This window comes from Salvelinus namaycush, chromosome 18, assembly GCF_016432855.1.
Source record: "Salvelinus namaycush isolate Seneca chromosome 18, SaNama_1.0, whole genome shotgun sequence".
NCBI lineage: Eukaryota > Metazoa > Chordata > Actinopteri > Salmoniformes > Salmonidae > Salvelinus > Salvelinus namaycush.
This window is the reverse complement of record NC_052324.1, coordinates 36,338,896-36,362,618: the sequence shown is the minus strand read 5'-3', so window position 1 is coordinate 36,362,618 and position 23,723 is coordinate 36,338,896. Positions and strand designations below refer to the sequence as shown.

General features: G+C 40.8%; 1 protein-coding gene across 1 annotated transcript in view; it reads left to right on the top strand.

The window, feature by feature from the left end:
- Window positions 1-9,238: 9,238 nt before the first annotated feature.
- The window catches only part of LOC120062839 (calcium-binding protein 7-like), a 57,442-nt gene continuing 42,957 nt past the window's right edge, over window positions 9,239-23,723 (top strand). The window contains exon 1 of the mRNA XM_039012911.1: window positions 9,239-9,350. Coding sequence (XP_038868839.1) covers window positions 9,239-9,350 — 112 coding nt within the window. The remainder of the gene's footprint in view (window positions 9,351-23,723) is intronic.

Below are 23,723 nucleotides of genomic sequence, written 5' to 3'. Positions count from 1 at the left end.
CCCCCTACCTCCTCACAGCGGAAGTTCGTAAAATAACCGAGCAACACTTCAAAAACAGGAGCTGGGGGGTTGTCCTCTAAAAATCTCAGCATGGTCTGTCCGTCTCAGAGAGGAAAAGGGGGACAGGGGGAGAGGTGAGACAAGAGAGAAAAGAGAAGAGAGCGTAGAGGAGAGAGGGGACGGAGAGGGGAGAAAGAAGAGAGGGGAGAGGAGGGAGAGGGGAGAGATCAGAGAGGAGAGTGGAGATGAAGCGGGGAGAGGGGAGAGATTAGAGAGGAGATAAAGCGGGGAGAAAGAAGAGAGGGGAGAGGGGATGGAGAAGAGAGGGGAGGGAGAGGGGGGAGGGAGAGTGAGAGAGAGGGAGGAGAGAGAGAGAGGGGAGAGGGGAGGGAGAGGGGAGAGATAAGAAAGGGGAGAGGGGAAGGAGAAGAGAGGGGAGGGATGATTGGAGATGAACACAATGCCCAAGAGAAAGCCAAAGAAAAAAGGTCTCAAAGAGTTGGAAACTTTTTCATCCAATAAAGAACCCTTTCTGGTTAGTGTATTTATGACACTGCAGCATTTAGAGAGAAGGGTTTAGTCTGGCTCTTCTCCTCTTGGCAGCTCCCCACTGGGCACAAACTGGGTACATCAACGTCGTTTCAATGTAAATTGTCAATGCATTGTGATGTGGAATCTACGTGAAAAATACATAGGATTTGTTTTTGCAATTATTAACGTAAACTGTTGTTTTTTGGGTAACATTTTTACCACGTGATTATGTCATCATGGTAACATATTTGCAACATAGACAAACCTTGTATAAAATATGTGGAATTTGTACCTTTGTAACAATGTCAGATTTTTAACGTTATGTCCACTAACAGAAAAAAAACTATAGGCCTGGCAGCACCTCCTACTGGAGAGTTGATATATCTACAGCTATCCCTTCCGTCTCCTATCCAGGGTTGTAACCAGGGTTTTCTTATGTAATCATAGAAAGCGCGTATGTTCAGAGTCGCAGGTCTGTAGAAATCTTCAAAATTGCTATGATAATCTGCACAGAATCTGAAACAGGATTGATCACTTGCACCATGTACTTTATTGTAATCTCAATTAACTGCTGTACAGGTCATTTGGTTGTGCGATTAGATGAAGCAGAGTGAGAACACATTAAGTTGTTGTATAAATAAACAACATATCGAACATTGTATTGCCAATTTATTGAATTTATTGTTGTATTGCCAATTTGGTCTGCTGTTTGTTTCAGTGAGTATGCACAGACGAGCAGTATGAGAGTCAGCAAAAGCAGATTTGAGACAAGGCTAGCGGTGCCAATGCTTACCAAATGGGAACGTTTGAAATGGGTCATGGAGGGGAAATCCAATTGGAACAAAGCTCTGTCTGATCCTGTATTGTAGTGAATGTTGCACAACATCAGTGCTTACTGCTTACACAAACATTCAGTGCATCAATAAAAAAAATCTAAATGGATCCCATAGAAAGAAAGTGGCTAGCCGGTAATAAAGATGCATTAGTGTGTTGTGCTTTATCCAAATGACCATAAAGTCTGTGTTCCTCAGTCCCAAATTCAGAAAAATAGCCCCTTCCCCTCTCTCTCCTGCTTTCTTATCCTTCAGCCTGCAGGTCCCTGTGGCTCCAGTCTGCCGTTTAAATGTTCCAAATAGCACCCTGTTTCGTATATAGTGCACTACTTTTGACCAGAGCGCTATGTGCCCTGGTCAAAGGCAGTGCATTATATAGGAAAACAAGTGTCATTTGGGACGTAGCCCTAATCCGGCTGCAGCTGAATAAGCTGCAATGTGGGCCATTATTCACTCCCAAGTACTGTAGTTTCCTGGCTGCTCTGCGGCTCTCTCTGCAGCAAGCGAGAAATGCAGTCTGAATGGAGAGGATGATTGGTTCAGGGGCAAATATGAAAGAAAGTGAAGGGTACTAGCCCCCCAGACAGACGAACAAACTTGCTCATCCCTAACTGGGTTCTGGGGGGATGGATGGACATGGTAGTACAATCTGGATGTCTTTCAATAGAGTGTTCTGAAATGACATACACAATGTTCCTATAATTTTACTTTGGAATTGTAGTTTTACGTCAGTCTGCCTGGTGGAATGTGTTTCTGCTGTATTCGTTTTTTCTTTAAAAGCTCCAACTGCTGATTTCAATTTGCGAATTAAAAACTAAATCTGGTTAGTATACTTTGAAGGCATTGAGATAATTATTGTATTCTGTGTTATAAATTGTATTTGGCTTAAATTATTTTTTCCCAAATGTTCAATCTCCTCTCTATCTCTCCCCTCCTCCCATTCTCTGTCTTCCCTACTTATTTATCTCTCCCCTCTCTTTCATCTGGAACAATGCAATCAGGCTTCTTCTCAAAAAGCTCTGCCTCTCTCCTCCACTTGGTCCTTGTTACAGACTTGTCAATTCTTCCTCTTCTCTAAAGAGATGGTGCGATACAGAAAAATAGTCTAAGGAAAAGGCTATCAGCCTCCTGCGAGCCTCCTGTCTTTGGGGAATAACTGCCAGGGAGCTGAGGAGCTAGGCTCTGTGTGAGTAAGTTTAAATCTGCAATGCCAAGCTGTCATCAGAGACCTGATGGGCATCACCGGAGCCCCCCGTTATGCACCCCCACGTCAACTACCCTACCCCAGCTCCCCTAACTCAAATACCCTACCCCAGTTCCCCTAACTCAAATACTCTACCCCAGCTCCCCTAACTCAAATACCTACCCCAGCTCCCCTAGCCCATTAGTTCCATGCTATGTGATCTCTTAGCTTCTAGTTCTTCCCAGCCCAGCCCAGGCATGCCTTGTCTCTATGCTACACTATCTCCTAACTCATGGACACAGAGTGGGAAGAAGTTGTTCCTAAGAACTGATACAGGGTCAGCAAAAAAATGTTTATGGGGAACATCTACCAGACAGCATACACTGAATTCCAAATCTATCCTCTTCCCCCTAACTGTGTCTCGCATCTACACAACTGCCTTAGGGGTACGAAGTATATTTGTTAATTTGGAATTCAGTAAATTGAGAGGGCTTAAGCAGTGAGTGTTGTGTGGGCAGTGGGGGTTGTGTGGGCAGTAATGGTAGGAACATTGCCATCTAGTGCTAGCGCTGAGACAGACAGCGAGACAGACAGACAAACAGACAGACACACCAAACCACTGACATCGAGGTGAACCAGAGAGAAACAGTAGGATACATACTCTAGCACAGGAAAGGGAAATCATTATATGCCTGCAGTTACAAAGGAAGGCCCTGACTGCATCAGGTTCTAAACGTCAGGGCTATTGAGTGTCTATTGGGAGCAGAAAGCAGTCTGACCTTCTCAATGCCTCCCCATTGAGTGGACTTCAGGTAGGCTGCTTTATGAACATAAAAGTGTGAGAGTCCAGGTTTGTGCTGTTAAGGCACAGACACACCGGTCGGTAGCATTTACCGGCCGAGATTACTTAGCATCTCTGAACAGAGTGACGGTGCGTTTTGGTCCCTAAAACACACAGTGCCAAACGAACGGTGAACAAACGGCAGACGAACCGGCAGACCGTCACTCGGTGCAATGGGTTTTCTCCTTTAGACAATAAGGAGGAACTGGTAGCTGCAGAGAATCATTTTGGGGATGCCAAAGAAGCTTTCAATGCTTCTTCTGAAAAGGGTATTGTTAGTCACAGACCATGCTTGGTTGGAACAAACGATCATGTGGAGAGTTGTTTTTACTCAGCCTTTTGATTTAACACAGGGATGGGATGTATGGAGGGTGGAATAGAGGCAGGGAAAGAAAGAGAGAGAAAGAGCAAGAAGACAGAGAGAGAGAGAGACATAGAGAGAGAGAGAGACATAGAGAGAGGGGAGAGAGCAAGAGAGGGAGAGAGATCAGAGGAACAGAGAGAGAGGGAGAGCAAGAGAGAGAGAGAGAGATCAGAGGAAGGATTAATACAATTGAGGTCCATAGGATGTCAGGTGTGTCTCACAGGTATATGTATACTACCGTTCAAAAGTTTGGGGTCACTAGAAATGTCCTTGTTTTTGAAAGAAAAGCTAATTTTTCGTCCATTAAAATAAAATCAAATTGATCAGAAATACAGTGTAGACATTGTTAATGTTGTAAATGACTATTGAAGCTGGAAACAACAGATTTTTTGTGTGGAATATCTACATAGGCGTACAGAGAACCATTGTCAGCAACCATCACTCCTGTGTTCCAATGGCACGTTGTGTTAGCTAATCCAAGTTTATAATTTTAAAAGGCTATTTGATCACTAGAAAACCCTTTTTTACAATTATGTTAGCACAGCTGAAAACTGTTGTTCTGATTAAAGAAGCAATACAATTGGCCTTCTTTGGACTAGTTGAGTATCTGGAGCATCAGCATTTGTGGGTTCAATTACAGGCTCAAAATGGCCAGAAACAAAGGACTTTCTTCTGAAACTCGTCAGTCTATTTTTGTTCTGAGAAATGAAGGCTATTCCATGCGAGGAATTTCAAAGAAACTGAAGATCTTGTACAACGCTGTGTACTACTCCCTTCACAAAACAGTGCAACCTGCCTCTAACCAGAATAGAAAGAGGAGTGGGAGGTCCCGGTGCACAACTGAGCAAGAGGACAAGTGCATTAGAGTGTCTAGTTTGAGAAACAGACGCCTCACAAGTCCTAAACTGGCAGCTTCATTAAAAAGTACCCGCAAAACACCAGTCTCAAATGTGCACGAGAGGCAGGCCCAGAATTTTTTTGGGGGGGGGCACACGAGGAGATTGGCGGGGTCAGGTAGGACACCTGAGCCAACTCCCCGTGCTTACCGTGGCGAGCGTCGTACTGGTCAGGCACCGTGTTATGCGATGGAGCGCACGATGTCTCCAGTACGTGTTCTTAGCCCGGTGTGCTATATCCCAGCTCCTCGCATCGGCCGGGTTAGAGTGGGCATCGAGCCAGGACGGAGTGTGCCAGCCTTGCTCTCCAGACCTCCAGTACATCTCTACGGTCCAGGATATCCTGCGACGGCTCTGCGCACTGTGTCTCCAGTGCGTCTGCACAGCCCAGTGTGACCTGTGCCTGCGCCCCGCACGTGCACAGCCCTGTGCACTGGGCTGTGCCCTAACCCTCCTGCATGTCTCCCCAGCCTGGTGAGTCCTGTGCTTTCTCCCAGAGCCAGGCCTCCTATGTGTCTCTCCACTCAAGTGGTGATCCATGGCACGAAGCCTCCAGTGGTGATCCATGGCACGAAGCCTCCAGTGATGATCCATGGCACAAAGCCTCCAGTGATGATCCATGGCAAGAAGCCTCCAGTGGTGATCCATGGCACGAAGCCTCCAGTGATGATCCATGGCACGAAGCCTCCAGTGATGATCCATGGCAAGAAGCCTCCAGTGATGATCCATGGCAAGAAGCCTCCAGTGATGATCCATGACACAAAGCCTCCAGTGATGATCCATGGCAAGAAGCCTCCGGTGATGATCCAAGGCACGAAGCCTCCGGTGATGATCCATGGCACGAAGCCTCCAGTGATGATCCATGGCACGAAGCCTCCAGTGATGATCCATGGCAAGAAGCCTCCAATGATGATCCATGGCACGAAGCCTTCAGTGATGATCCATGGTAAGAAGCCTCCAGTGATGATCCATGACACGAGGCCTCCAGTGATGATCCATGGCACGAAGCCTCCAGTGATGATCCATGGCACAAAGCCTCCAGTGATGATCCATGGCACGAAGCCTCCAGTGAGGAGTTATGGCACGAGGCCTCCAGCGACGCCCTTCAGTCCGGAGCCTCCAGCGACGCCCTCTAGTCCGGCGCCTTCAGCGTCGCCCTCTAGTCCGGAGCAACCAGAGTCTCCCTCCTGTCCGGAGCAGCCAGAGTCTCCCTCCTGTCCGGAGCAGCCAGAGTCTCCCTCCTGTCCGGAGCAGCCAGAGTCTCCCTCCTGTCCGGAGCAGCCAGAGTCTCCCTCCTGTCCGGAGCAGCCAGAGTCTCCCTCCTGTCCGGAGCTGCCAGAGTCTCCCTCCTGTCCGGAGCTGCCAGAGTCTCCCTCCTGTCCGGAGCTGCCAGAGTCTCCCTCCTGTCCGGAGCTGCCAGAGTCTCTCTCCTGTCCGGAGCTGCCAGAGTCGCCCTCCTGTCCGGAGCTGCCAGAGGTTCCCTCCTGTCCTGAGCTGCCAGAGTTGCCCTCCTGTCCGGAGCTGCCAGAGGTTCCCTCCTGTCCGGAGCTGCCAGAGTTGCCCTCCTGTCCGGAGCTGCCAGTCGCCCTCCTGTCCGGAGCTGCCAGAGTCGCCCTCCTGTCCGGAGCTGCCAGAGTCGCCCTCCTGTCCGGAGCTGCCAGAGTCGCCCTCCTGTCCGGAGCTGCCAGAGTCGCCCTCCTGTCCCTTGTCGGCGGCAAGGGTTCACGCTCCAGAGGCGCCACCTAAGTGGGCCAAGACTAAGGTGGAGCGGGGTCCACGTCCCGCACCAGAGCCGCCACCGCGGATAGATGCCCACCCAGACCCTCCCCTATAGGTTTAGGTTTTGCGGCCGGAGTCCGCACCTTGGGGGGGGGGGGGGGGTACTGTCACGCCCTGACCTTAGAGATCCTTTTTATGTCTCTATTTTGGTTGGTCAGGGCGTGAGTTGGGTTGGGCATTCTATGTTGTGTTCTATGTTGTCTAGTTCTATGTGTTTGGCCGGGTGTGGTTCTCAATCAGAGGCAGCTGTCTATCGTTGTCTCTGATTGAGAACCATACAGCTTTTTCCCACCTGTGTTTGTGGGTAGTTGTTTTCTGTCTTTGTGTCTGCACCAGAAAGAACTGTTTCGTGTTGGTCTATTTTTGTTATTTTGTCTTTGTGTTCTGAGTTAATTAAATTTTAACATGGACACCTACCACGCTGCGTTTTGGTCTTCCCAGGACGTTCGTCTTCCCAGGACGATTGTTACAGTGTGTGTGTGTGTGTGTTTACTCTTAACAGTATACTCGTGATTTGTTTGATTTAATGTCATTACTTTTCAATTCTAAGAATTAAACATGACTTAACAACACCAGGATTGCGGCCATGTCGGAATTCAATTCTGGACTGGAAATTTGATTCCTCAGTTTAGATGGAATTGACCCAACCCTGTCCTCCACAGTCATCAACATAGCTTCAACCACAGTGTGATCAAACAATGTTATCAAACCCAGTCAGGGAGAATTTTTGGTGCATGAGAGAGAGAGAAAGAGAGAGAGAGAGAAAGAGAAAGAGAGAGAGAGAGAGAGAGAGAGAGAGAGAGAGAGAGAGAGAGAGAGAGAGAGAGAGAGAGAGAGAGAGAGAGAGAGAGAGAGAGAGAGAGAGAGAGAGAGAGAGAGATAGATAGATAGATAGATAGATAGATAGATAGATAGATAGATAGATAGATAGATAGATAGATAGATAGATAGATAGATAGATAGATAGATAGATAGATAGATAGATAGATAGATAGATAGATAGATAGATAGACGTAAAGGACGTCACGCTGCTTGTTAAGCGGGAACCACTTCCTCTTAATTCAGGCTACACCAAGACTAGAAACCAGGACCTCTGCCTTGCTAGTGTTACGGGCATCTCGTTTCTTTCTTAGCGAGTACCACTTCCCCCGAAGCGCAACACACAGCAGTGTTGATAAGGGCTAATGATGCAAAATTGTGAAGGTTTTCAAAAGCAAATTAACCTACTGTATATGCCCTTGTCCATTCTTATGCAAATATATCTGCCTCGGCAGCCACACTTGGGAAGGAAGGGTGTGTGACTTATCTTTTAAACACTAAGCAGTTTATTAACCACACAACAACAAGCCAGTAAAGAACCGCTATCTGAAAAAACAGAAACATTTTTCATCCTTATCAACTTAATGAGAAACGTGTGTTACTTACTGTTACTGCATTATGACAGCCACTAGCATGATTTCAATTCTATTCATTTACTGGCTTCACCTTCGATGGTTTCTGGTCACCAGACACAATGTCACACCTGGCTGTTCAGTGTATAACATCTAGAGTGTGTCATTTAAGGCTTAAGATTAAAATATATTAATTTCAATTAGGAGAGATGCCAGGGTAGAAATCATCCGTATCGTACGATGTGGCTCGTGATCATTAACCACAGCTCTCTTTGTTTGTTTGGTACCCGGGGAGCACGTGTGTCGCTACGGGCAAGCAAGACCGTGATTTAGTGCTTGCGCTGTGTGGAATACAGAATTCACACAGTGCGAGAGAGCCACACACACTGGAGTCAGGGTACGGAATGTGTGTGTGTGTGTGTTCCTGTGGGAGAGAGAGAGCTGACTAAACACAGGAGCCAGGGTTGCAGTTCACAAGATCCACACAGAGCGTCGTCCTCTCACCTGTGGAGCGAAGAGTGAATTGGAGATGGAAAGCCGCCCCCGTTCCAATGACCAAATAGGAGCGAGCGAGTGTGCCCACGCGCTGAATGCATAGGCTATTTTCAGTGAATGTTCTAAGGATTCGATGACTTTACATTTTTTGTGTTTTGAGTGAAGGTACATTTGGACTTATAATTTCTACGCTGTCCGTATTTATTTTATGTTTCTCACCTGGATCTTACCACTAAAAGCTCAATGGAAAGGTAAAAGGACACAGTGCCTACCAAGAAAAACACTCGTATCCAAAAGATCCAACAAGTGGATGAACGAATATTCTGCCTCTGGACTAATGACTGGACTAAAACAACGGATTAAGCGTCTTTGAATGATCTCATTGTCTTTGGATTTTATCTGTTTGTCTTCTAACCCAGTGAGAGAAACCGCTGTTCCTTTTCATCTGCACTGACATCTCACTGGCGGTGTGTCTCAGCAGATGGAGCCACCGTGATGTGTTTAGTCTTGTTCAGCAAATAGCCTGTATAAGTGTGACAATTTAGGCAATTATTTCAACTTGATTGTCAATTAATTTCCTCAACCCAGGCTAGATATATCTCGCAATTTGTGTAACAAATAACTGTCAAGTATCCAGATAAAGAAAAAGGAGATACAGTGACAACGTCAAATTTATATATATATAAAAACAATAATCCACTAGTCTTCTCCGTGTTCATTCACCAAGGAACGGGGGATAGGCTACCACGGATCCTCTCCTCTCTCCTGCCTCTCAAATCTGGGACCACATCTGTTCCTTTCTATTCATGGACTTGATCTTCCGCACCCTGTTTGAAACTGGGGAAAAGTTGTGAGTGACTCTCTTGAACTCTCCCTTATATGAAGATCAGGGCACAGGTGGCAGCCCCAGACCGTCACCGCAGCCATGCCTATCATGCATCCAATCACCTCCAATTTGATGTACCGGGGCATCTGCACCATCCCAGACATGCTCGCCTACCGAGCCCCGGTCAACCTGCCCGAGGACGAGGTGGAAGGTGAGGAGGAGAGTTTACCTGTTTTGTTCCCACGTCTGGTTCCATTGCCAGCTCGCAGCTATGCTGTAGCCTTTCATCTCACATAATCGTTTCATTATCAATTCATACTTGGTGAAGCGAGGTCTTGAGTCAAAGTAATGGCAAGAGAGCGGTGAGTTCTTTCAGACTGTCGCCATCAGTGCAAGTAGATTCAGCACCACGGACAGCGCCGCGCAGGGAGTCCGCATTATAATCAGTCTCTTGCCTCACCATGTTGACTAGGTGCGACTCCGTTTGGATTAGCGTCCACTCACTGTAGATTGTCACTCACAGATAACTTCGCTACCTCAACTTTATAGTTGATCTAATTATGAAGTTATCAATTAATCAATTTATTTGATCGTGAATTAGTGGGCTAATTGTGTGTAGTAAAAACATGTTGTGTTTGCAGGTGAAAGGGGAATTGTGAGAGGAGTGGGATGTCCACAGATGTCACTGATAATGTATTTGGGATTGATTTATAATGTAAGGTAATTTTAAAGAGAGCACACCTGTTTGTTGTATTGTCTCATGGTAGACTTGCCAGTCAGTGACTGACCATCAGTAACATTCTAGTATGAAGGTGTTGCTCCCTCTAACTCTCCCAGATAAGGGTTAGAGATCACTGTTGTTAATGTTTGTATGTATTGATCCTCACACATGCATGTTTTCCTATTGCAAGATTATCTGCATCTATATGAACAGCAAATGAGATGTAAGCCTGTGGCAGACACAAAAGCTCCATTACATTGAAAACCCCATGGAGAAATCATCTGAGAAAATGCTGACACTGTGACAAACATATCCCATTGTGGGGTTATATTCAGTATTGTGGGGTAATATTCAGTACTGTGGTCTTATATTCAGTATTCTGGTGTTAGATTCAGTATTGTGGGTTATATTCAGTACTGTGGGGTTATATTCAGTATTATAGGATAATATTGAGTATTGTGGACTAATATTCAGTATTGTGGATTAACATTCAATATTGTGGTGTTAAATTCAATATTGTGGTGTTATATTCAATATTGTGGGGTTATATTCAGTATTGTGGTGTAATATTCACTATTGTGTGGTTACAGTATATTCAGTATTGTAGCGTTTTATTCAGTATTGTGATGTTATATTCCATTTCGTGGGGTTCTATTCTGTATTGTGGGGTTAAGCTCAATATTGTGTGGTTATATTCAATATTGTGGGGTTATATTCAATATTGTGGGGTTATATTCAGTATTTGTGGGGTTATATTCAGGATTGTGGTGTTATATTCAGCATTGTGTTGTCAGATTCAGTGTTGTGGGGTCATATTCAGTATTTTGGGGTTATATTCAGTATTGTGGTGTTATATTCAGTATTTTGGGGATATATTCAGTCTTGTGGGGTTATATTCAATATTGTGGAGTTATATTCAGTATTGTGGTGTTATATTCAGTATTGTGGTGTTATATTCAGTAGTGTGGGAAAACAATATACTCAGTATTGTAGTGTTTTATTCAGTATTGTGGGGTTATAGTCAGTATTGTAGTGTTATATTCAGTGTTGTGGGGTTATAGTCAGGATTGTGGTGTTATATTCAGTATTGTGGGGTCATATTCAGACATTGTGAGGTTACAATTAGTATTTCAAATCAAATCCAATTTTATTTGTCACATACACATGGTTAGCAGATGTTAATGCGAGTGTAGCGAAATGCTTGTGCTTCTAGTTCCGACAATGCAGTAATAACCAACGAGTAATCTTACCTAACAATTTCACAACAACTACCTTATACACACAAGTGTAAAAATATATGAATGAGTGATGGTACAGAACGGCATAGGCAAGATGCAGTAGATGGTATCGAGTACAGTATATACATATGAGATGAGTAATGTAGGGTATGTAAACATTATATAAAGTGGCATTGTTTAAAGTGGCTAGTGATACATGTATTACCTCAAGATGGCAAGATGCAGTAGATGGTATAGAGTACAGTATATACATATGAGATGAGTAATGTAGGGTATGTAAACATTATATGAAGTGGCATTGTTTAAAGTGGCTAGTGATACATTTTTTTCATAAATGTTTACATTGTTAAAGTGGCTGGAGTTGAGTCAGTATGTTGGCAGCAGCCACTCAATGTTAGTGGTGGCTGTTTAACAGTCTGATGGCCTTGAGATAGAAGCTGTTTTTCAGTTTCTCGGACCCTGCTTTGATGCACCTGTACTGACCTCGCTTTCTGGATGATAGCGGGGTGAACAGGCAGTGGCTCGGGTGGTTGTTGTCCTTGATGATCTTTATGGCTTTCCTGTGACATCGGGTGGTGTAGGTGTCCTGGAGGGCAGGTAGTTTGCCCCCGGTGATGCGTTGTGCAGACCTCACTACCCTCTGGAGAGCCTTACGGTTGTGGGTGTAGCAGTTGCCGTACCAGGCGGTGATACAGCCCGACAGGATGCTCTCGATTGTGCATCTGTAAAAGTTTGTGAGTGCTTTTGGTGACAAGCCGAATTTCTTCAGCCTCCTGAGGTTGAAGAGGCGCTGCTGCGCCTTCTTCACCATGCTGTCTGTGTGGGTGGACCAATTCAGTTTGTCCGTAATGTGTATGCCGAGGAACTTAAAACTTACTACCCTCTCCACTACTGTCCCGTCGATGTGGATAGGGGGGTGCTCCCTCTGCTGTTTCCTGAAGTCCACGATCATGTCCTTTGTTTTGTTGACGTTGAGTGTGAGGTTATTTTCCTGACACCACACTCCGAGGGCCCTTACCTCCTCCCTGTAGGCCATCTCGTCGTTGTTGGTAATCAAGCCTACCACTGTAGTGTCGTCTGCAAACTTGATGGTTGATTTGGAGGCGTGCATGGCCACGCAGTCGTGGGTGAACAGGGAGTGCAGGAGAGGGCTCAGAACGCACCCTTGTGGGGCCCCAGTGTTGAGGATCAGCGGAGTGGAGATGTTGTTACCTACCCTCACCACCTGGGGGCGGTCTGTCAGGAAGTCCAGTACCCAGTTGCACAGGGCGGTGTCGAGACCCAGGGTCTCGAGCTCGATGACGCGTTTGTAGGGTACTATGGTGTTAAATGCTGAGCTGTAGTCGATGAACAGCATTCTCACATAGGTATACCTCTTGTCCAGATGGGTTAGGGCAGTGTGCAGTGTGGTTGCGATTGCATCGTCTGTGGACCTATTGGGGCGGTAAGCAAATTGGAGTGGGTCTAGGGTGTCAGGTAGGGTGGAGGTGATATGGTCCTTGACTAGTCTCTCAAAGCACTTCATGATGACGGAAGTGAGTGCTACAGGGCGGTAGTCGTTTAGCTCAGTTACCTTATTTTTCTTGGGAACAGGAACAATGGTGGTCCTCTTGAAGCATGTGGGGACAGCAGACTGGGATACGGATTGATTATGTCCGTAAACACACCAGCCAGCCGGCCTGGTATTTTGGGGTTCTGTTATGTATTGTGGGGTTATATACAGTATTGTGGGGTTATATTCAGTACTGTGGGGTTATATTCAGATTTGTAGGATAATTTTGAGTATTGCGGAGTAATATTCAGCATTGTTGACTAACATTCAATATTGTGGTGTTAAATTCAAAATTGTGGTGTTAAATTCAATATTCTGAGGTTATTTTCAGTACTGTTGGGTTATTTTCAGTATTGTGGGGATATATTCAATATTGTGGGGTTATATTCAGTATTGTGGTGTTATATTCAGAATTGTGGTGTTATATTCAGAATTGTGGGGTTATATTCAGTATTGTGGGGATATATTCAGTATTTCAGCGTTATATTCAGTATTGTGGGGTTATATTCAGTATTGTGGTGTTATATTCAGAATTGTGGGGTTATATTCAGTATTGTGGTGTTATATTCAATATTGTGGGGTTATATTCAGTATTGTGGTGTTATATTCAGAATTGTGGGGTTATATTCAGTATTGTGGTGTTATATTCAGAATTGTGGGGTTATATTCAGTATTGTGGTGTTATATTCAGAATTGTGGGGTTATTTTCAGTATTTCAGCGTTATATTCAGTATTGTGGGGTTATATTCAGGATTGTGGTTTTATATTCAGGATTGTTTGGTTCTATGATGTATTGTGAGGTTCTATTCATTATTGTGGGGTTAAATTCAGTTTTGTGGTGTGATATTCCGTTTTTTTGGGTTAAATTCAGTATTGTTGGTTTCATTTAGTATTGTGGGTTATATTCGCTATTTTGGGGTTATTTTCAGTACTGTTGTCCTATATTCAGTATTTTCAGTGTTATGTTCAGTAATGTGGTGTTATATTCAGTATTGGGGGTTTACAATATATTCAGTATTGTAGTATTTTATTCACTATTGCAGGGTTAACGTTGAGTTTTGTTGGGTTATAGTCAGCATTGCAGGGTTATTTTCAGTATTGTGGGGTTATGTTCAGTATGGTGGGGTTATATTCAGTATTGTGGGGATATAGTCAATATTGTGGGTTTATATTTAGTATTGTGGGGTTATATGCAGTATTGTGGGGTTATATTCAGTACTTTAGCATTATATTCAGTATTATGGTGTTATATTGAGGATTGTGGTGTTATATTCACTATTGTGAGGTTATCATCATTACTGTGGGGTTATACTCAGTATTGTGGGGTTATAATCAGTATTGTGGGATCATTTTCAGTAGTCTGGGGTTATATGCAGTATTGCAGATTATATTCAGTATTTTGGGCTCATATTCAGTATTGTGGGGTTATATTCAGTATTGTGTGGTTATTTTCAGTATTGTGAGGTTATATTTAGTTTTTTGGCCTCATTTGAAGTATTCTGGGGTTATATGTAGTATTATGGGTTTATATTCAGTTTTGTTGGGTTATATTCAGTATTGTGTGGTTACAGTATATTCAGTAGTGTGATGTTGTATTCAGTATTTTCGGTGGTATATTCAGTATTTTGGGGTTATATTCAGCATTGTGGTTTTATATTCGGTATTGTAGTGTTATATTCAGTACGGTGGTGTTATATTCAGTATTTTGGGGTTATAGTCAATATTGTGTGTTTATGTTTGGTATTGTGGGGTTAATGTTCAGTATTGCGGGGTTATTTTCAGTTTTGTGATATTATATTCAGTACTTTTGCCTTCTTTTCAGTATTTCCGGTGTTATATTCAGTTTTGTGGGTATTATTTTCAGGATTTTGGTGTTATTTTCAGTTTTGTGTGTTCATATTCAGTTTGTGGTGTTATATTCAGTTTTGTGTGTTCATATTCAGTTTGTGGTGTTATATTCAGTATTGTGGGGTTATATTCAGTATTGTGGTGTTATATTTGGTATTTTAGCCTTATATTCAGTATTTTGGGGTTATGTTCAGTATTGTGGTGTTATTTTCAGTCATGTTTGGTTATATTCAGTATTGTGTGGATATATTCAGTTTTTTCGGGTTAAATTCAGTATTTTGGGTTTATATTTAGTATTGTGGTCTTATATTCAGTATTTTCAGTGTTATATTCAGTATGATGTGATTTAATTCAGTCATGTTTGGATATTTTCAGTATTGTGTGGATGTAATCAGTATTTTGGGTTTATTTTCAGTATTTTGGATTTATTTTTAGTATTTTGGGTTTATTTTTAGCATTGTGGTCTTATATTCAGTATTTTGGGGTTATGTTCAGTATTGTGGTGTTATTTTCAGTCATGTTTGGTTATATTCAGTATTGTGTGGATATATTCAGTTTTTTCGGGTTAAATTCAGTATTTTGGGTTTATATTTAGTATTGTGGTCTTATATTCAGTATTTTCAGTGTTATATTCAGTATGATGTGATTTAATTCAGTCATGTTTGGATATTTTCAGTATTGTGTGGATGTAATCAGTATTTTGGGTTTATTTTCAGTATTTTGGATTTATTTTTAGTATTTTGGGTTTATTTTTAGCATTGTGGTCTTATATTCAGTATTTTCAGTATTATATTCAGTATTGTGGTGTTATATTCAGTACGGTGGTGTTATATTCAGTATTTTGGGGTTATATTCAGTATTGTGGGTTTATATTTAGTATTCTGGGGTTAATGTTCAGTATTGCGGGGTTATTTTCAGTTTTGTGGTATTATGTTCAGTACTTTTGCCTTATTTTCAGTGTTATATTCAGTGTTGTGGGGTTAAATTCAGTATTGTAGTGTTATATTCAGTACGGTGGTGTTATATTCAGTATTGTGGGGTTATATTTAGGATTGTGGTGTTATTTTCAGTTGTATGGTGTTAAATTATGTGTTCCAGGGTCATATTCAGTATTGTGATGTTATATTCAGTATTGTCGGGTTATATTCAGCATTGTGGATTGATATTCAGTATTGTGGGATCATTTTCAGTATTGTGAGGTTATCTTCATTACTGTGTGGTTATATTCAGTATTGTGGGGTTATATTCAGTATTGTGGGCTCATTTTCAGTGTTCTGGGGTTATATGCAGTATTGTGGATTTATATTCAGTATTGTTTGGGTCATATTCGGTATTGTGGGGTCATTTTGGGGTTAAATTCAGTATTGTTGGTTTCATTTAGTATTGTGAGTTATATTCAGTATTGTGTGTTCATTTTCAGTATTGTGAGGTTATATTTAGTTTTGTGGACTCATTTTTAGTATTCTGGGGTTATATGTAGTATTGTGGTGTTATATTCAGTATTGTGGTGTTACTGTATATCAGTAGTGTGGTGATGTTTTCAGTATTGTGGGGTTATATTTAGTTTTGTTGTGTTATTCAGTCTTGTTTGGTTTATTCAGTATTGTGGGTATATATTCAGTATTTTTTGCGTATGTTTAGTATTTTGGGTTTATATTTAGTATTGTGGTCTTATATTAAGTATGTTCGGTGTTGTATTCAGTATTTTGGGGTTAAATTCAGTATTCTGGGGTTATATTCAGTATTGTTTTTTTTCAGTATTGTGGGGATATATTCAGTATTTTGGGTTTATGTTTAGTATTTTGGGTTTATATTTAGTATTGTGGTGTTATATTCAGTAATGGAGTGTTATATTCAGTATTATGGGGTTAAATTCAGTACGGTAGTGTTATATTCAGTATTTTGGGGTTTATATTTGGTATTGTGGGGTTAATTTCAGTTTTGCAGGGTTACATTCAGTATTGTGGTATTATACTCAGTACTTTATATTTTATTCAGTATTTCGGTGTTATATTCAGTATTGTGGGGTTATATTCAGTATTGTGGTGTTATTTTCAGTATTTCAGCGTTATATTCAGTATTGTGGTGTTATTTTCAGTATTTCAGCGTTATATTCAGTATTGTGGGGTTATATTCAGGATTGTGGTGTTATTTTCAGTTGTCTGGTGTTATATTATGTGTTCCAGGGTCATATTCAGTATTGTGATGTTATATTCAGTATTGTGGGGTTACATTCAGTATTGTGGTCTTATATTCAGTACTGTTGTCTTAAATTCAGTTTTTTCTGTGTTAAATTCAGTATTGTGGTGTTATATTCAGTGTTTTAGCGTTATATTCATTTTTGTGGTGTTAGTTTCAGGTTTGTGGTGTGACATTCAGTATTGTGGTGTCACATTCATGATATTGGTGTTATATTCGGTGTTGTAGGAATATATTGAGTATTGTGGAGTTATATTCAGTATTATGGGGCTATAATCAGTATAGTGATGTTATGTTCAGTATTGTGGTGTTACATTCAGTATTGTAGTGTTAAATTCAGTATTGTGGTGTTACATTCAGTATTGTCGTGTTATATTCAGAATTGTGGGGTCATATTCAGTATTGTGGTGTTATATTATGTTGTGTTTTCATATTCGGTATTGTGGGGTTTCATTCAGTATTGTGGGGTCATACTCAGTATTGCTGGGTTATATTCAGTATTGTGGGGTCATATTTAATATTGTGGAGTTATATTTAGTATTGTGGGAATATATTCAGTATTGTGGGGTCATACTCAGTATTGTGGGGCTATAGTCATTATTGTGGGGTCATATTTAGTATTGTGTTGTAATATTCAGTATTGTGGGGTTATATTCTGAATTGTGGGGTTATTTTCAGTATTGTGATGTTATATTCAACATTGTGGTGTTATATTCAGTATTTAGTAAATATTCAGTATTGTTGTGTCTTTTCAGTATTGTGGTATTATATTCAGTATTGTGATCTTATTTTCAGTATTTCCGGTGTTATATTTAGTTTTGTGGGGTCATATCCAGTATTGTGGGGTCATATTCAGTATTGTGGGGTCATATTCAGTATTGTGGCTCATTTTCAGTATTCTGAGGTTATATGCAACATTGTGGGGTTATTATCATTTTTGTGGGGGTCATATTCAGTCTTGTGGGGTTATATTATGTTGTGTTTTCATATTCGGTATTGTGGGGTTTAATTCAGTATTGTGGTGTTATATTCAGTTTTTTGAGGTCCTATTCAGTATTGTGGGGTAATATTCAGTATTTTGGGGTTATATTACGGGCTTGGGGTTATATTTAGAATTGTTAGGTTATTCAGTATTGTAGGATAATATTGAGTTTTGTGGAGTAATTTTCAGAATTTTGTTTCATATTCATTAGTTTCCATGTCATTTTGAGTACTGTGGTGTTATTTTCAGTATTGTGGTGTTATATTCAGGATTATGGTATTATATTCAGTATTGTGGGGTCATATTCAGTATGGTTGTATTATACTCAGTATGTGGAGTGAAATTCAGCATTGTGGGGTCATATTCAGTATTGTGGGGTTATATTTAGTATTGTGGGGTTATAGTCAGGATTATGGTGTTATATTCAGTATTGTTTAGTTATATTCACTATTGCGGTGTTATATTCAGTATTGTAGTGTTTTATTCAGTATTGTGTGGTCATATTCAGTACTGTGGGGTCATTCTCAGTATTATGGGGTTATGTTCAGTATTGTGGGGTTATATTTAGTATTGTGCATTTTTTTCAGTATTGTGGGGTTATATTCAGAATTGTGGGGTTATATTTTGTATTGTGTTGTAATATGCAGTATTGTGGGGTTATATTCAGAATGTTGGGTTTTTATTCAGTATTGTGGGTTTATATTTAGTATTGTGGGGTCATATTCAGTATTGTGTGTTCATATTCAGTATTGGGGGGTTATATTCACTATTCTGGGGTTCTACACATTTTTGTGGGGTCATATTTAGTAGTGTGGGGTTATATTCAGTATTGTGTTTTTTTCTCCAGTATTGTTGGGTTGTATTCAGTATTGTGGGGTCATATTCAGTATTGTGTGGTTCTATTCAGTATTGTTGGGATATATATTCAGTATTGTGGTGTTATACTCAGTATGGTGGGTTTATATGCAGTATTGTGGGCTCATTTTCAGTATTCTGGGGGTTATATTTAGTATTGTGGGGTTATATTCAGTATTGTGGGGTGTCATGGAGTGGCTCTTTCTGGGTATAGATCATGGCTTCCCACTCTCTCCTACACCCAAGTTCTGTTATCTCTGGTTGTAAATTCGTTGCGGAGACTCTCTCCTCCTGGACATGCAGAAAGAGTGACAGAGAGAACAAAGGATTTCACATGACAAACTCCTAATTTCCCCAAATGAGAATTTGAAACAAAATGTCCACTTGTGAAAAGGTGGTATTGGGCCGTGGACATAAAATGAATGAGTAAAGATGAAACCATTTGTGAAATGATGTAATGTGATGTTAAACCTTTAATGTGAGAGAATTGTATTCCCTTTAAAGTTTAACTAAGTCATTGGCCCACTCCTGTGAATACAGACATGATCTGGTATCATGGAACAGCCCTTTCCTATTGTTACGAATAAAACCCCCTCCTGAGGAAATCCTCTTCAGACCACGCATACCTAGGTGTCAGCTGAGATGGCACAGGTTTGAGTACCAAGACTAAGCAAACCCACAGCGTGAGCTGTGATTGCGAATAGTTTAGACTAAGCAAACCCACAGCGTGAGCTGTGATTGCGAAGCCTTATTGAATTCCTAACCATACCACGTGGCGCATTGGCTACACGGCTGGAAATGGTTTATCGATCCCGAAACAATAGGAGCAAATCTTAGATACTATTTACTAGTCTGCAGCTAGAAATGATGTAAACCTGGGATGCTATTACCGACAACCGCCGAAAACTCTACTCTATGAGAACATTTCTGAATGGTACTCTGAAGTATCCATTCTAACCACAAAATACATTGAGAAAGAGACGTGGATGAACTGACTCTCCAGCAGACGGACTGAAGATTCCAACAGAGATCACGATAACACCTGGATGTGAATATATTTTGATTGCAATTATTCCCGAATGAGTGAGCGTTCATGTGCAAGGGATTAGCATTTCAATTAATATAATTATAGTAGTACTGTGTGTAGTGATCCCTCTGGTCTTTCCCGCTCTCGCTCAGTCCGCACCCACTTCCCTTTGTCTACCAAGCCGTCATATCGGCTTAGCCCACTAGGGAATCTTCCCTATCCTGTGTTAGTAACCAATATCTACTGTTGTTTGTTTATGCATTTCTCTGATTATTTAGTTAGTTAGTAAATCAATGATTTAGCCAATTGGTGTATGGATGATTCATAGTAAAGGCTGGGTTCTTGCAGATAACCAACAATTTACGACGTTTGGAACGAGACTAATGTGAGGTAAATAATAATTCATTAATAAGAATACTAATTGATCAGATATTAAAATATCTGGAGAGTTATATTAGGAAAATTATAACTTTGTAATCTGAAGATTTTCCTTGGTGCCCCGACTTCCTAGTTAATTACATTTACCTGATGAGTTTAATCACGTAATAATAATTACAGAGAATTGATTTGAGAAAATAACAGTCTTCACTTTTAATGATGCCAAAGACACGACAGGGGTCATATTCAGTATTGTGGGGTCATATTCAGTATTGTGTGGTTATATTCAGTATGCTGGGGTTATATTCAGTAGTGTGGGGTTATTTTAAGTATTGTGGGGTTATATTCAGTGTTGTGGGGTTATTTTCAGTATTTCAGCGTTATATTCAGTATTGTGGGGTTATATTCAGTATTGTGGTGTTATTTTCAGTATTGTGGTGTTATATTCAGAATTGTGGTGTTATATTCAGTATTGTGGGGTTATATTCAGTATTGTGGGGTTATATTCAGTATTGTGGTGTTATATTCAGAATTGTGGTGTTATATTCAGTATTGTGGTGTTATTTTCAGTATTTCAGCGTTATATTCAGTATTGTGGGGTTATATTCAGTATTGTGGTGTTATTTTCAGTATTGTGGTGTTATATTCAGTATTGTGGGGTTATATTCAGTATTGTGGGGTTATATTCAGTATTGTGGTGTTATATTCAGAATTGTGTGGTTATATTCAGTATTGTGGTGTTATTTTCAGTATTTCAGCGTTATATTCAGTATTGTGGGGTTATATTCAGTATTGTGGGGTTATATTCAGTATTGTGGTGTTATATTCAGAATTGTGGGGTTATATTCAGTATTGTGGTGTTATTTTCAGTATTTCAGCGTTATATTCAGTATTGTGGGGTTATATTCAGTATTGTGGTGTTATTTTCAGTATTTCAGCGTTATATTCAGTATTGTGGGGTTATATTCAGGATTGTGGTGTTATTTTCAGTTGTATGGTGTTATATTATGTGTTCCAGGGTCATATTCAGTATTGTGATGTTATATTCAGTATTGTGGGGTTACATTCAGTATTGTGGTCTTATATTCAGTACTGTTGTCTTAAATTCAGTTTTTTCTGTGTTAAATTCAGTATTGTGGTGTTATATTCAGTGTTTTAGCGTTATATTCATTTTTGTGGTGTTAGTTTCAGGTTTGTGGTGTGACATTCAGTATTGTGGTGTCACATTCATGATATTGGTGTTATATTCGGTGTTGTAGGAATATATTGAGTATTGTGGAGTTATATTCAGTATTATGGGGCTATAATCAGTATAGTGATGTTATGTTCAGTATTGTGGTGTTACATTCAGTATTGTAGTGTTAAATTCAGTATTGTGATGTTACATTCAGTATTGTCGTGTTATATTCAGAATTGTGGGGTCATATTCAGTATTGTGGTGTTATATTATGTTGTGTTTTCATATTCGGTATTGTGGGGTTTCATTCAGTATTGTGGGGTCATACTCAGTATTGCTGGGTTATATTCAGTATTGTGGGGTCATATTCGGTATTGTGGGGTTTCATTCAGTATTGTGGGGTCATACTCAGTATTGCTGGGTTATATTCAGTATTGTGGGGTCATACTCAGTATTGCTGGGTTATATTCAGTATTGTGGGGTCATATTTAATATTGTGGAGTTATATTTAGTATTGTGGGAATATATTCAGTATTGTGGGGTCATACTCAGTATTGTGGGGTTATAGTCATTATTGTGGGGTCATATTTAGTATTGTGTTGTAATATTCAGTATTGTGGGGTTATATTCTGAATTGTGGGGTTATTTTCAGTATTGTGATGTTATATTCAACATTGTGGTGTTATATTCAGTATTTAGTAAATATTCAGTATTGTAGTGTCTTTTCAGTATTGTGGTATTATATTCAGTATTGTGATCTTATTTTCAGTATTTCCGGTGTTATATTTAGTTTTGTGGGGTCATATCCAGTATTGTGGGGTCATATTCAGTATTGTGGGGTCATATTCAGTATTGTGGGGTCATATTCAGTATTGTGGCTCATTTTCAGTATTCTGAGGTTATATGCAACATTGTGGGGTTATTATCATTTTTGTGGGGGTCATATTCAGTCTTGTGGGGTTATATTATGTTGTGTTTTCATATTCGGTATTGTGGGGTTTAATTCAGTATTGTGGTGTTATATTCAGTATTGTGTGGTTATATTCAGTATTCTGGGGTTATATTCAGTAGTGTGGGGTTATTTTAAGTATTGTGGGGTTATATTCAGTGTTGTGGGGTTATTTTAAGTATTCTGGGGTTATATTCAGTATTGTGGTGGCTGGCTGTAATACACATTACAACACACAGACATGCTCACATGTATTATGTCAGAAATCTGTCTTTTTGACAGAAAGCTTATTTTAGTGCTGTATTTATTGTTGTGGGATCTGTCTGGTTTACTATTGAATCACACACTGCTACTATCCCCCTGTCACCTGAACTGAATCTCGCTGATGTAAATATTGTGACAGACATTTCCCATTGTAGGGTTATAGTCAGTGTTGTGGTGGCTGGCTGTCTTACTAGCTATAAATATTACAACACTCCCCCCTGTATTGGAATAGAAAGCCAGTGGATGAATCACCTCAATGACTGAATGCTTACATTGTGACAGACATCTACTATTGTAGGGTTGAATTCAGTCTTACTGTGTCTGGCTGGCTTTATACACTGCAACACTCCCCAACACTCCCCCTGTCACCTGATTGAGGTTTATGGATCCAATAGAGTATATTTATAGATTGTGTTTCAAAGGAACACAATAGTTTTGAGTGCAGATACAGAGAGGGAAGCATGCCTAAGGCAGTCAACCCACTCTCCAGTAACAGTATATACTATGACACAGACAGCAGCACTTGGTTGCTTGGTTGATTCTGATGGATTGACAATTGCTATATTGTGCTGTTTAGGATTGAGGAGATGTATATCAATGTACTGTAAGACAATCCAAATGAATTACATGTTGGCCAATCTGACCATGACAGAATGTATGCGTAAGTGTGAATGACAGCATCTGATTGTGTGTCGCTGGTCAGGTCTTGTGAGAGATCGTCTTCACCGTGGTTATTGATGCAGAAATTCGCTGGGACAGAAACGAGATGAACAGTTAATTGAATCTCGAGTCACATACACTCGCACGGGCTCACAAGGGGATGCACGCACACACGCGCACACACACACACACACACACACACACACACACACACACACACACACACACACACACACACGGTCACGCACACACACACACACACACACACACACACACACACACACACACACACACACACACACACACACACACACACACACACACACACACACACACACACACTTTGGCTTGGCACAGTAGAGGAAACCCATTCAGTGCTGCGACTGGTTTCAATTACAAAAGCTTGCTGAAAAACGGGAACAGCGAAATTCTATCATTTAGTTTGGATGATGAGTTTCAACTCCGATAGACTGAGCATGTGTTAAATTAACACTCTGAATATCTTTTGACACCTACAGTAGAGTGGATGCCAACAGGGTTGTTCAGACTGTGAGCATTTTCGGGAATATCTCTGTCTCTCTGTCTGTCTCTTTTTCTCCCTGTCTCTCTCTTTTTCTCTGTCTCTGTCTCTCTGTCTGTCTAATTGTCTTGCTGTCTGTCTCTCTGTCTTTCTCTCTGTCTCTGTCTCTTTCTGTGTCTCTCTGTCCCTCTCTCAACCAGCAAACACAGAGAAC